At 35.1% G+C, this 15,384-nt stretch overlaps 1 protein-coding gene across 1 annotated transcript; it reads right to left on the bottom strand.

The window, feature by feature from the left end:
* Positions 1–2,845: 2,845 nt before the first annotated feature.
* Positions 2,846–14,688, bottom strand: LOC104527622 (protein AKNAD1-like). The gene is made up of 14 exons (XM_029085816.1): positions 13,606–14,688; positions 12,879–12,935; positions 12,408–12,537; positions 12,158–12,309; positions 11,993–12,052; positions 11,359–11,492; positions 10,889–11,024; positions 10,091–10,254; positions 7,356–7,441; positions 5,747–5,869; positions 5,548–5,658; positions 4,538–4,619; positions 3,572–3,719; positions 2,846–2,965 (listed from the first exon to the last, which is right to left on the bottom strand). The coding sequence occupies exons 1-14, from the start codon at positions 14,686–14,688 to the stop codon at positions 2,846–2,848; spliced, it is 2,586 nt and encodes an 861-aa protein (XP_028941649.1).
* Positions 14,689–15,384: the final 696 nt, after the last annotated feature.

Below are 15,384 nucleotides of genomic sequence, written 5' to 3'. Positions count from 1 at the left end.
TTTTTTTTTTTAAAAGAGAGAATGAAAGTCAGAATTTCAGACTGACTGATACAATTAATACTTATGTTCTTTTGTCAGGTTCTACTCATATTTTGACACCTAAAAGACTACTGGATCAAGTAAAGAGCCTTACTAAACCGAAGGATATGGTTTGCATTAAGGATGAATAGAAATGGTGATGTTTATCATGTATTAGGAAAAGACAAATAGTATGTACATATTCTTATGGAATTGATTTTTCTAAATACTGTACCAGGACACTAGATGGTTCTGACTACTGAAATGTCACTTTATAATTTAAATTTGCTGCTTTTTAAGGAGTAGAAGGCAGAGAAAGGAAGAAATCAACAAATGTGTTTCTTAAGTTCTCTTTTGTATAGAAAATGTTGCACTGTAAATGCCTTTTCAAAAAGGCATGTTCATTCCTAACAAATTATGCTAAAAGTTATCATGATTATATATAAACTGGAATTATTTTTGAGAACTGTGAAACCTTTATAATAGAGTTTATTTCTAAAAATGACTGAATTAAAAATGACCTAGGCTCTTAGGTAGAGGCTTCAGAAGAAAACTTGTAAATATGAGCTTATGGTAAAAATATTTCACACAAGTGCAATGTCTGAAACTAATATCTTCTGTAAAACAACTCACTGAAAATTCTTTAAATATATGTAACTGTGAAAAATCAGAAGGGTTTTTTGGTGTTGGGTAATGTAGAAAGTTAATCACAAAGGTACTAAGCAGTTCTAATTTCAATAAATAACTTTGGAGAAATGCTGTCAACTGTGCACTGAAGTACACTTTATATATTACTAAAGCTTTTAAAAAACCAACTTAATTTCTTGCAAACTTCCTTATGATTGTGTCTACATATTCCACCTGTTTTATAAGTTGGATTGCCTGTGATATAGAAGTTCCAAAATTAGACCAGATCTTGGTCTAACTACCATAGATAATAAAGATATAGTTATCTATAGATATGTTGAATGTGGACAAGATTAATAGATGACTAAGAGGAAAATCAAAGGTATGGAGCAATTTCCATGTCCAGAATGACTGGAATAGGATCTGTGATCAAGGGGAGAAAAAAAGGTGATGGAGGAGTATGTGCTAGAAGCCTCGAAAAAATCATGTTAGTGTCTAGAACGAAGAGAGAACATGTTACCTTCCTATTCAGTGTGTGAAGTAACACATGAAACTTGCAGTTATCTAATTCAAAACAGCAGAACCTTTAGCATGGGACGTCGTGCAGTAGTAACACGCTTTAAATTGTTATATGAGGGGAAAAACCTCAACATATGTGAGAGAAAAATCTTTATAGGTCTATTAATATAAAGACTTTACTGCTGATTTGGAAGGTCTCTTAGCTTTCAGTTTGTCAGAGAGTGTTCTGAGGAAATGTCACTACATATTTTCTTCTTAAATATGTTCTTTCTTTAGGCATTTGCTGTCAGGCCCAGGACAGCAGTTTCAGGCAGTGACCCAGGATAAACAAAATGTCTAGCTGTTCTTGTGTTGTAGAAAAATTTATATGGAAGAGATTAATATTTTTTTTTTTTTTTTTTTTAACTGGATCTAGGAAGCCTACAGCAATTACTTCAACTATTAAGTTCATTTGCAAAGTAGTAACAGGGACATTCCAGACATTAAGCTTGCACAGGGGAAGTGAGCCTTTCACTATCCTGTGCTGTTGTCTTAAGCTAAATAAAGCAAAAACATAAATAATAAGCAGAGGCAAACCAAGTTATAAGGATATACAGTAAGAGCCAAGGGAGAAAAGAAAGATTAATGGTTTTATTGGCTGTGAAGTGTGAAAGAAGCCCTGAAAGGCATTGGCTCAGGCTAGTAAATCAGTGGTACACAGCAGCAAATTTAGTTATCACTGCTTGTGTGAACAGAGTCTGGATTATCTCTTGTATCAACCAGCTGAGGTTGACAGTCCTTTTTAAGCAATGCACTGTCACTTCTCACTTGAAGTGATGGTTTCCATCAGTACTGTGGAATTATTGCAGTGAATAGCATCCTTGATAATACAAGACTGTTAATTGCTGCTTGCTTTTAATCACCGCAGTTAAATGCACTTCAGAAGGAAAAGAATAATTACTTTTTTTGGCCCACTGTATTTCTACAGTATTTTAAAATTTTCCAAAGTATTTACCATCAGCTAAAATCTCAAAGCCAAATATGTCTGACAAGGTAAGGATGCCACACTGAAGAAACAGACAATTGTTAGGAACACATAGACAAGAAATTGCATTACTCGGTTACTGAGACATGTACAGAAGTATCTTAACTCTCAATGTAGGGCACTCTAAAAAACAAAATAATTACATATGTGAACTGAGTTGGTATGTTAGCATGATGCTTATAGGTGTCCTGGGTGCACAGGGTGTTTCCCTTTGTGCTTAAGCAGCTGTTGTTAAGGTGTGGGAATAAAAGATATGTAATAATGACTGAGATTTATTCTCCTGTTTGGGGGTGGGGAGAAATAAAAAGTAAAAAAGTTAACCTTGCTTGTATAAACCAATTTTTATTAAGCTGTCTTAAGTGAATGCTTAGAGAAGACAACTGTACACAGTAACAGGGGTTAGCCAACATACTGAAGACTTCTATCAGTAAGTAACTAATAATTACTTACGAGTAATGTGTTTTCTAGTTCTGAGACTGAGTGTAAACATGTGGAACACCAATATGCTCTGGTTTAGTTTAGTACTGAAAGTTGAAGAACATCTGGCAAAGTCGGCTAGCTGACTTTCTGATATTTGTATTTATCATTTTATATTTGCAGAAATACTGACACTTCAGTAGGAACCAGCAAAACAATATAGCATGTGAAAGTGGGTAATTAAAGCTGCTTTCTTTGAACTTTAGCTAGATCTTCTGAAACTGCTCGTACCATTCGTTCTGTAGCTTTCTTCAAACTGTTCGCTGTGTGTATGGCATGATCCAGAGTAGAACTTAAAATCTGTTGGGAATAATACAGTATAACCTTGTTAGTACTGAAGGCAAATCTTTACATGGGTATAGAATAGAAAGTGATGTTTAAGGTTCTATGTAGCATTTTCAATCTGAATACATGTTGAGAAGGAGAAATTCTAAGTCATGGGATATACTGCTCCAGGATCCAAGTTGGAAGCATCTGTTGCTTATTTCTCTCTTTAGTTGTGTAATCTTTTGAACTGAGGGATATTCTAAAGTAGCAGCCCCATTGTGGTGCATGTTTATTGTATTGAGAATGTTTTCTTTTGTTTTTGATAGTGGTTTGTATGGATAGGGTGATGTTATTTGTTTCAGTATATGAAACATGATTCCAGAAGTAAGATCCACGGCTCCTTTTCTGTCCTGGGACTAAAAAGTCTGTAACACACTCATATGAAGTAATATACTAAAATATAAGCTAAAAGACTTGGGTTTTTTTACTTTCTCCTGTCTTATTCTCAAATGGACTAGACATACTTAGATTGTAATAATCAACTTGCTAAGAATAGGGATGTTCAACAGTGTCATGATGTGGAGATGCGCCCTTCCCAAGACAGTTGTGTGACTTTAAATTTTCACTGTGAAGTCTTACATTTGCATTGGAAGCATTGGCATTTCTGTTTCTGATGTTGATTGTAGATTTGCTTCGGGCGGGCTTCTTGCTGGGTAAGTATTGATGTGAAAGGACAATTTTATCATATGTGCTTGAATAGCAGGTTTTGGCAGCATCAGAGTTTTGCCTAAAGATAAAACATGTAGAATAAAATACAAACAGTTTTACAAAGCAAAAGTTTCTAAACTGTGAATTAAATATATACACTTTGATAGGTGTATATAACTCATTTGCAAGTTAATTTTACAGTGACTAGAGTTTTTCATTTAATTGTAAAACTGTCATAATTTGTGTTACGTCTGTATTGCACTAAGAGAAAATACGTCAGGATGCAGAGTCAGGAAATCTGTTAAATAGCATCACGTTCTTGGTGCTGTAACCTTCTCTCACAGAAGGGCCTAGGCCATTGATTCTCAAATGTAGCTGCTGTGCTTCCATAATTACTGCTATTGAGAAATGCTGTCAAAAACTACGGTAACAAAACTTGTCTGAGCTTCATTCTAGTCTGTGCTATAGTTAACAATCCACTTTACTTCAGACCCCCAGTGTAATTTAATGTTAACAACAGTTAAAAGTAGGACTGTTACCTAGAAAGAAATAGTTGGTAGTAAACAGAATTGCATCTTAAATAATACAGAACTGCTTTTGAATCTGAATGGGAACATCTTAATAGTGACTTTTTTTTTTTTAACCGAATGTGTCACCTAAAGAAGTCAGATGTTGACTCTTCATTAAATTAGAAAGATTGAAGAGCCATTCTAAAAATTATTTACACTTGCTGTTAAGGTAAATATTTTAATTTCATTATTAATTAAAATTCTAATAATATAGCATGCACTGCAAAAGGTAAAACATTCCTCCCGCTTATGATACTGGTGATTCCATGCTGAATCTTCAACAATGGCATTTTCTGTTGTACTACATATAGTTATTGGTACAGCCTACCTTTCAGAAAATCTGTTTACAAGTCCATGTGACTGTTTATTTTTTTGAGCTTTTTGAGTGAAGATTCTCTTCTGTGCATAAGCTGGAGTCGTTGAGGCCATGTTTAAAACAGAAGGAAAAAAAAATTATATATATTTAACATTTATGTCTATATAACATGTCTATATATTTAACATTTTTCTCTATTTAGCATAAATAAAAAATCAAGTAACTATCACTGATGAATTAAACTTGAATATGTTTTAAGATTTTTTTGTAAATGAGGACAGATTAACCTTGTTTGTTTCATTTAGTTCTGTTACAAACGGTATGCAGATCTAAATTCCTTTTCATACAATGAAAGACTGCAGAGACAGTGTAGAAAACCAGACTCATAATCCTAATTACATGAATACTACTTAGATTTATAGTTCTACAGTATTTATATAGATAAGTAGCTAATTTATACTTTCTTCCCATTGTTGAAAACTTATATTTTTCTGCGTGCAACTTCTTCCTACAGTATAGAGAGAGGAGTATGAGATAAATGACTTTAAAAGCTAGATGTTCAACATTTTTCTTTAATTTACTTTTTAAATTAGGCCTTCCTTGACTTTGTATGTCACACAATTTGAGTGTAGAGCTGGAATTTTATTTAGTACTCGTTTACACTGTATTGGGTAACAGCTAGCACTGGAAAAGTTGGCACAGTAATGCCAAATTTTAATATTCTTCCAAGTGGTTTTGCAAAATGAGATACTCCTGTCATAAATGAAATATGGAAGGGACTCCTGTCATAAAGAACCAGACAAGATTAAAGCTCTCGTGCATGGGGATTAAACTTGGCTAGGTGTGTAAAAGTTGGATTTGCTGATCTTGCTCTGAGATCTGTACACATCCACAGTTTAGCTACAGTGCTACTGATTGCCTATACTAAGTTAAATTTGGCCCAATATATATGCAGTGTGGTTTTCTGCCCCTTAAAATCTAGCTTATGATTGGTAATTATTTCTGTAACACATCATACTTACAGGATGAACCAGACCTTTTATTTCTACATAGGGCACAAGACTGAACAGACTCTTTGCAATTCCTGAGTTTAAATTGATCTCTGCTTTCTCTAGGACATCTGCATCTAAGTCCTGAAAACAAAGACATGTTGTTTAGAAAAACAAATACTATGAACAATAATATTTTTTGTAGATTTTAGTATTTTTGCAGTCACTGTACCTTTTCTCTTTCCATGTAATCTTGTATTGAATGTTTTGTAACTTTCAGTCTCACAGTTCCCAAGTTCCTCGCTCTGTGAATCGTTACAAGAATCATAGGCTGAGATGTCTTCTGAATCGCTACCTAAAATCCCAAAAGCACATTTAAAAGGTCTGAAATATTAAAACTTTGGCCTGTGTACCTAGGTAATTATTTAGCTTTCAGCACCATAATCTCTGAGCCCTTTGCTGCCATTTTTCTGTAATTTTTCTTCCATTTTACAGGTGAGGATTGAACTTTTAAGAGTGGCTTTCAGCCCTGACCATAACCCTGAAATGTGGGGGTTTTTGGTGGTGGTTGTTTCCAAGTCCCAGAACTCTTTAGTCTGGGGTTGGTTTTTTTTTTTATTTGTTTGTTTGTTTTTAATTAAGCTCTCCATCTCCCTGTCCTTAGGTTCTTGTTTTTAAGATTAAAATTCCTGCAAGTTGAAGAGTTATGAAATCAACACAGCCTCAGAGAAATGTGACAAGAGAATTTGGGAGGATCAGCGCTGCTGTAGCTATTGCACAAACCAGTACTAGCAGCAGTGGCCCCAGTGTATTTATATTAAAGTGAAAGGATATCACAGAGAAGCCAAGGACAAAAGGTAGAACAAAGGTAAGAATAATCTACATACTCAAAACTGAATCTAGGATAGTTCATGCTAGTCTCTCTTAGTTGCTGGGTACTAACAGCTTCAGAGTATTCTGTAGGGGAAAGACAAAATTGGGATGCCCTGAGGGAAACAAATGCCAACAGATTCTTAATGAACCTCCAAGAGCTGGAGTTTTCAATGCCTTGCCAGCTGGATGACTTAATAGCCCCTGTGAGGGCTCTAGTTTGGATTTGGTGAAATTATATTGGGAGCTGAAGTAAGGAAGGAGAGCATTTCCAGTCTGTTAACCCTGAATGGATCGAAGATTTAGGAAAACCTTTTTCCTTTGTTTTCATACAGAATAAGAAAGTTGAATCCAGAAAGTAAAAGTGAAGGTACTGATATAAAATTTTTCAGTCACCAAGTCTGGAATCTCCTTTAGGACATGAAATAAATGAAGATGATAAGGAGGAAAACGCAAAATCAGAGCATTGTGTGCACTTTTGAAAATGTTAGTCATATTTGGAAACTTAACTAAAAAGGGAAATTAGAATTGGAGTAGTAATTCAGGTTGGATAGGACTTCTGGAGATCATCTGGCCCAATCCCCTCTCAAAGCAGGACCAACTTGGACGAAGCTGTTTTAGGTTCCGGTTGAGTTTAGAATCTCTCTGAGGGTAGAGATGCCACAGCCCCTCTAGGGCAAACTGTTTCAATGTGTGACTAGACCTTACTAAAACTCCCTTGCTCATATTGAACTGGAAATTCTGTTGCAGCTTGTCTGTTGCCTCTTGGTCTGTCGTTGAGACTTCCAGAGTTAATTTAACTTGGTGTCCTCTTTAGTCTCCTTTTTATTTTTAGTGTCTTGTGCTGTACTAAGCAATAACTTAAGTTAAAACTACAAACAATTTTCATGCAATACAAGAATGTATTTCTTAACAGGATTCAGTAGCAGACATAAGCACAGTTCAGACCTTTGTATGCCACAGCTACTTACTCAGGTTGGTGTCTGATAAATCAGTTGGTTTTCTCTGAATGAAGAGAGAACATGTTCTGGTTTTCCTTTCCCGGGTGTCTGTATTTCTTTGAGCATGAAAACAGAATGGTATCTTAGTACCTTTACAACAAACCTTATCAGCATATTATGTTAATGTTTGAGCACTTCTTAGTTGAGGAGAAATCAGATTTACTCACAGAAAGAACTCTACCTATATTAATTATCTCAAAAGGTTATAAGTAGAAGCTTAAATTCAAACTTAACCAACTGCAAGATAATGACCCCTTTAGTTAAAGGACACATTTTGACAAAGGACCCTGACTTAGCAGAGCTGTTAAACGTGCTTAAAAGTAGAGGTCTTGATAATCACATCTTTAAATAGCAAAGTAGCGTGACATCCTATGTATTTGTATATTTGTTCACATATGTTGCATCAAGATATTATCAATAGTAAGGATGATATGGTTTCTTAGTAACTTTGAGCTATTAAGGTTTTAATTTTACTGCTTTTAGATAATTAGAGGAATATTTGAGATGTACCTTCTGACAGGACAAAACCAAAGTTCCTTGTTTGCCTTATTCGATATGCGTATTTTCAATATAGGACATAGTGTCATCAGATTGATTTGGAAAACTGTATACCCATTCATGAAAACAATGATCAGAAAATTGAACTAACTTTCCTTATGTGACAGAGGAAAAAAATGGAAGCTAGGTGAGTTTTACTAGGTAAATATTACACTACTCTGTAAAATATCTGAGAGCATATTTGGATTAATATTATTGTCCTACACTGCATGTATTATACCATCTAGCTTTGGATAGAGATTTAATTTGCCAAAATTTCAAACTCAAATTTCAAAATAACCCATGTGGAACTATCTTATCACACTTGACATTTTTGTAAATGAAACTTTACAGATTGACCCTTAGACTTGAAATATATGCAGATGTATCAATATGCTGTCCTTTCAGGCCTACCAGATTAGTTCATGGCAATGATAATTTCAAATATTTTTTCATTGCTGAACACTGCAATCATGCCAGTTTGGGATGCCGACACTCATTGCTGTATAGAGAACAAAGACAAAGCCTCTTCTCTTAACATGCCATTAAAACAACTCTGTGCCATTTAGGCACTGTAAACCTTATACTGGCCCACTAAGATGGGCTACTTTGTAATATTAATATAATCCTCTTTTTAATAAAATTGATGGGAGTTTTGCCATTTCTCCAGGGGTCTGGTATATTACATACCTTATTTGACTGACTGGTGATAAACTTGAAAACAGATCAGATCATCCTCTCACTTTATATGTATTAAAGACATTTAATGTTTCGTGCAGAGTCCAGCCTAGAGACGTATTGGTGTACATGTATGTATCTGTTCAGTTAGCTGTAGAAAACCACATCTATGACTAGCCAAAATAGGTAATACACTTACCCTTTCATCCTTTCTTCATCAGCATTACATTTTTGACTTAATGTCCCCTGACGATGGGATGCATCCTTTTCCTCAGGTAAAAGGAATCTCTGTTGCAACCAGAAGGCAAAACAAATCTATATGATTGTTTGTATTCCTATGTATGTATAGACAGGATAGTGTGAACAGGGCATCCTTTGCACATCACTTCTATATAGCTTTTAGTTGCCATCAGCTCTACAATTTGATTTATCTATTACAGTTTTAACTGTAGAGCAGATTGGACAAAATACGAGCATCTTTTTGTCTGTGAAGTTGGATTTCAAGACAGGTTTTAATGCTGCTTTGAGAAGGAGAAGCATATATTAATTTCTCTCAGTGCCTTAAAATTAAATATTGCTTGTAGATTTTTGCTTTCTGAACAAATAATAAAGGTGAGCTAGTAAACACAGTTAAGGCTTTCCTGAGAGAAGCAAACTTGATCACAAAATTTAAAAAATGTTTTAGTTTTTCCTTTCTCCTTCAGAAACCAATTCAGCAATGTTATGATAGGCTGTACCTAAAAACCTGAGCCATCATGCTGTGCAAAGACTGAAAAATGTTGTATGATCTCAAAGCTGAGTATGATTATCTAAGTTTAAAAAAAAAAAAAAGTTTGGAAATGGATCTCATACCATTACAGTGGCAGGATGTTTGTTTGCTAGTAGACCTCCTTTTCTCAGAGGTTCTGTTTCTCTTCTGGAAGTTGATTCAGTTCTCTTCTGTAACCTTAATTGGTTAAGGGGAAACCATTTATTTTATTATTCTAATCTCATTGAGATAATTAACACCTATGAAATACTCCCCAGGAGGGTGGAGATGGTATTTAGAATTGTTTCACAAAGTTTTGATGGCTAATCAAGTAAATGTCTGCATCCCTCCCTTTTCTTTTTTTAATTAAAAATACCACACAGATATTGGCAAATATTTTTTTTACTAGGACTGTAATTTGACTAGCCTTTGACTACTCACACTTGAATTTGTGTAGTTGCAATGAATTTTATACAGAGATATTATTTAACTCCTAGTGAAACTGATGGCGGTATTTCAGCTTCAGGAAATACTTTGAGGTCCATAAGATCCAGAAAGGTAGGAATGCCAGGCTGGAAGGAATTCTTGGGTAGGTAGTTACAGAATTCTGTAAAAGTTTTATTCTGGAAATATTCCTGTTGCTTTCAGAGATTCCAGACATCCCTATTTTTTATATTCAGCAAATAATTTTAGGTAGTTTTAAAATAAAAACTTCAATAGCTATTTGAAAGTTTTCACTTACATGTGAAGACAAAAATCGCACTTGTCACCTTCTAAAGAAAATGGATTTCTTTGTGGGATTACATCAGTTGTCTGACGTTTTTCTTCCTCTCTGTCCTTGTGAAGCAATGCAGTTTCACTGCCTCTTCTTTCTGGAGGATCAGCAATGCTTGAAACTACTGAGCTCTGTTCAAAGTAACCATAGCATAGGTACTTGTATGTGGTCATTGCACTGCAAGTACGTGACTTCTACCAGCCAGCATTTTCTGAGTGTCTCTACCTTGGGATTCAGGGAAAAATGTTTTCTAAAACATGGACTATGAAAGCCTTTGGGGTTTTTTTGTGCATTTATGATCCAGGACAAAACACTACCATACTTAGCAGTAAACTCAGTTTTCTATAGCACGATAATGTTTGGTTTTCTAGTAATTCTGCATTTTAGGAATCTTGGACAAACAGTAATACTTCTTCCCAACTAAATGATAGTGATTAATTCAAAAAACAAAGACAGCTTTGTAAAAGCAGCTGCTCACATTTTTCTTATGCTGAAAGAAATGCTTTTGAAGCTAGGATTAAGAATGTTCAGTGTAGTTGTGTTTTTATGCTTACGTTTCTGTTATAATTAATGAAATATTATGGAGTTAATTTTTCTTGGGGGAAAAAAAAACCACAAAATATTTTAATTGAAGTACCATGGTATCTAAAAGTGTTATGCCTTATTAAAGGAGAATGTACAATAGCACTACCACACTGAGGTTCTTGAGACTTGCATCAGTAAAACAGAATAATGTAGTCTTTAAATAAATAAACTCAGAGTTACCTCACAAAGAGAATATGATGAATGGGCAGATTCATAAGAAGTAAGCAAAGAAGACAAGTTGCATTTGCTGTCATCAGTCTGTTCTTGAATGTCTTCAAGCAGCATGCCAAGTCTAAATATTTCCCCTTCCACCTTTCTAAACCCAATTGCAACATACAGTTAGTGAAACCTGTATAAAGATAATTCTTCTTTCTTACCATGATAACCATATTGGGCATTGCAATACACTTCCCATAGGAAAAAATAAATTAATGGAGTTCACTGAGTCTCTTTTAAGAACTTGAATTAATCACTTAGATATCCTAATTATAACTAGGATATGTGAAGCCCAAGATGAATTTTGGCCAAATCACTTGTAGCTTACCACATACAACATTAAGATAATGTTTTCACTTCAGAAAAATTCTAATGGATAAATGAAGTAATGGTTGTAAGACACTCAAAATGTGGAAAAGCATTTGTCTTCTAACCTTTCAGGATCAAATTCTCCAACGTTGATAGACTTGTCCTTGTAGTTCTGCAGCTGCAAATTACGGTGCTTTTCTCTAGCTGTTAAGTAATTCCTTTCCAAGGCATCAAGGTATCTTTTCAATTGATTTAATGCCTTCACCAATAAGAAATAATTGAATAGCAAATGTTATTATTAATGATTTAGCAAGCCATAGTGATAGCTACTTATACTATGTAAGCCAGATGCTATTGGCAGTGATGCTTGTAAGAATTTTGCTACTGCTCTGAACTGGAACAGGACTGCATCCTCTATGTCTACCTCGTACTCTCTGCTGCTCTACTATGTACAAGTGAAATATTAAACCATGACTTCTGATCTGATACCCTACATACCAAAATTAATAATTTACTTGGCAATTGAGGGCCTTTCGATAACAGTTTTGAGTTGTAATCCTTAAAACAGATTTAAGAATTCAGCCATCTACTGAACACATTCATTTTTGCCTCTTAAACTCATAATTTCAGTCTGAGATTGAGAAAAAGAGTATTTTTAAACATCTGTTTGAAGAAAAAGTGGAGTATCTTGCTAGAAAACTGCTTCTACAGCCATTATAAGCGCATTTCAGATAACTGAAAATACATAAATTAATTTACCAGATAGTTGTTTTGTAAAAGGAATGTTTCTTGGGTCATGAGCTTAGAGAAGTCTTCCACCTTCAAGACAAAATATTAGACTCTTATTTGGGATTTTAAAAACTAATATGCCAAATTAATATAGAATTTGAGTATCAGTGCAAAGTATATATTGAAACTCTTTACTTTCTTTGTTAGTTCATCTGTCTGATCCTTTAGTATTTGAGACATCTTTTCTCCTAGTGTTAGTTCTGGCAGTAAATTAGAAAGATCTAGGCAGTGTGCTTCTACTGTACCCGCTGCTGGTAATGCTGATGCTGTTGTTCCACACTGTAATCCTATATAATACAAGATAAGATCAATCAATTGAAATTTCTGGCCAAAAGTGCTATCAAATTACTTAAGTCATTTGCATAGTTACTGTAATTGTATTTACTTGCTTTAGACAAACCATGTGTAGATTGTATGGGTACAGGAGCAGGTAATGTAAAGACTTCGGAGGATGTCCCAGTGCCTCCTGAGTAAATGGCAATGCTGGCATCTGGAAAATCTGCCTGAGGAAGTATCTGTTAAAATGAGAACTTTGGTTATAGAAACAATGTAGAGAACACTTGTGGATGTAAACAAAAATGTTAGAAATAACTCAAAATACATAGGACAAATTATTAATATTAATTAAGTGTTATAACAGCACCATATAATTCTGTGTTTAGTTTGATGTATGTATAGTGTCTTATTGTATAAATACTTAAACACTTTAACTCTATGTTGTGCAAATCTAAAGAGGATTTGTATAAATGGGAAGTACAATAAGAAGGTGACAAAATAGTTTTGGGGAATATTCATAGTCCTAGAGATAAAGCAGATTGAATTAAAAAAAAAAAAAAATCTATTTTGAGAGATTTACCTTAGGATTCAGTCTCAGATGGTCAGTATTCTGGGTGTCAGTGTGGTGTGTCAGCATCTTGTTTGCAGCCAGGAAATAATAGGGAAAACTATTAAAAACTTGTTATCTTGAATGATTTAGTAAGATACAAATCTAGGAATGGACTTAAGCATCTGTATATCTCTCTGAGTGAACCTCATGGCAGGGCATGAAATCGAAAAGTGATTATCTAATTACTAACAGACTGTAGAAAAAATGTACCACAGTAAGAGAAATACTGTCAAACATTTCCTTTAAGACTATTGACTTGTCAATAAATACCAGTATAAACAGTTGAAGAGTTGAAGATGTAAAAAGAGGTAAAGATGCCTTCAACATAAACACAGGCATAGTATGAAAATACATTTTGAAGAAAAACTTTCATTTTAGTACTTTTGGTGAATTTGAACATTTACATATAATGCTAGAAATAACAAATGATAGTGAATTTCCTAATTATTTGATAGGATGCTTTATAATCACAAATAATGCTCCAGAGCATCATTAAATATTTGGTAATCAAAGTTCCATATAAATTCAGTCCCAAAAATTTGTATTTGTGAAAGCAATTGTTGACTAAAGTGATATACTTTCTGATACCTATAGACTGCCTGCATGAACTAGTCATGTTAGATTTCACTGGACGCAGAAGATCTTCTTATGATAAACATCACTCTATCTATTAAGTTTCTTAAAGCATCTTAATTACCTGTAGCTGTTGCAACAGTTCTGGAATGGTCATTTCTTCTTGATTCTCTACTTCAGCAGAGTTTAAATGGTACTTATTTTCTAGAATGTGGTTCACGATTAGGGATTTACTTGGCAAAATAGGGAAGGATTTTGTTCCTTCAGTTGTAGGAACTGAGTTAATATTGTCACTTGGTTTTGGTTCTTTAAATTCTGAAGCAGCTTCAGAGAAGTCAGGAAGGCAATAGTGAGCTTGACCTTGGTCGTATTTGAACTCGTAAGGTGAAACTGTTTTCTTAAACAGGTCTCTCTCTTCTTCCATGCTTTGAAAGATACGTGTATCTTCATTCTCATTAATCAATTGGGAATTTTCTTGTCTGCACCCACACTTACCAGTAGAAGAAATAGGTTTCTTTGAAACACATCTGTTTTCATTTAGTGAATTTTTGTTTTTATCACCAGTGTTTATTTCCTTGTGCTTTTCCAAGTGATATTCAAAACTGGTTGCCCATTGTTCCTGTGCTAAAGGGCCTTCGAGGTGTTCTGAAGGCTCAGGTTTGTTAACAGTGTCATCGATACTTTCGGTAAAGGATGCTTCTGGTATTGTCTCGCATTCAATTAACTGTCCTGTGCTTATTAACTCTCCCTTAGAAAAATGACGCAAAAGGACACTGGACATTTTTGAGTTAGGTAGATGTTCTGTGCTATCTGGTTTAATAAAACCACAGACAGGTAATTCCTTCTTAAGGGAGGCTTCACTTCCAGGTGTTTCAACTGAAATTCCCATTGTTCCTATGGCACCTCTATGGTGACTGGAGAATTCTTCAGGCTGTGGATGAGTTTCATAATTTGCCGTTGCTTTTATGTTTTTGTTATCTTCAGAACAGGCGAAGTTTAAAATACCAGAAATATCTTTTGTACAAGTACAGTCTTTCAAATTACTGGAATTGCTGTATTTACAGGTTATTCCTACATCTCCATCATAAGGTAAGTCATCTTGCTCCTTATCAGTTGCATCTGTGACACAGCCTAATTCATCTGCAAATGAACTACTCATTTGGGTTTTCATCCAGTTTGACAGTTTGTGCTTTCCTGTAGTCTCCATCTCCAGTTTACATAGAATGTGAACGCCATTGCTTCTCCGGTTCTGGATCGAGCTGTTGTTACTGCATGGATCAAAATATGTAATGTATCGAGTAATTATTATTTTATAGTGAAGTACATCTTATTCTCAAATGTATTTGTCTTGTACTTACTGTATGTTTTTTAGAACTATCCCTCTGACATGGATGTTTTCATATTTACACTACTGTAGTCTGGTGTAGCTACTGGAGGAAATAGACAGATGCCAAAAGCACTGGGAAAAGGAGAATTGAGCTGAGTGCCAGGTACCTGTCCTGGCTTTTTAATCCCTCTGTCGTATTTCAGACAAACGCACCTTGGTGACAGAGCCAGCAGTGGTGGGAGAATTCAACCTCGGGTTAAAAAGACAAGAAAAAGAAAATACAATTTCAGAGTTTACCTCCCCACCACAAGGATGTTCCTTCAGCAAACTTCTCTTTCAATTAATTTCTCACCCCATTTTGTCAGGTGAAGGGCAGTGCCGTAACGTGACGCTGCAGCACTGTACCCTGGTCTCGGCTGCAGCAGCGAGGCTGTTTCACCTTCTCTGCGGTGACCAGAAGCAGAAAGAAGCAAACTCACAGCACCGGTTTCCTGGAAGGGCCAGTATCGCTGCGCGGCTGTGCCGGTCCGTGCCCGTCCGTGCCGTCCCCTTCCCCGTGGCAGCGCGGTGCCGCTG

Source organism: Antrostomus carolinensis, unplaced genomic scaffold (genome assembly GCF_000700745.2).
Source record: "Antrostomus carolinensis isolate BGI_N321 unplaced genomic scaffold, ASM70074v2 Scaffold32457, whole genome shotgun sequence".
Lineage (NCBI taxonomy): Eukaryota > Metazoa > Chordata > Aves > Caprimulgiformes > Caprimulgidae > Antrostomus > Antrostomus carolinensis.
This window is presented reverse-complemented; position numbering and strand designations above follow the sequence as displayed.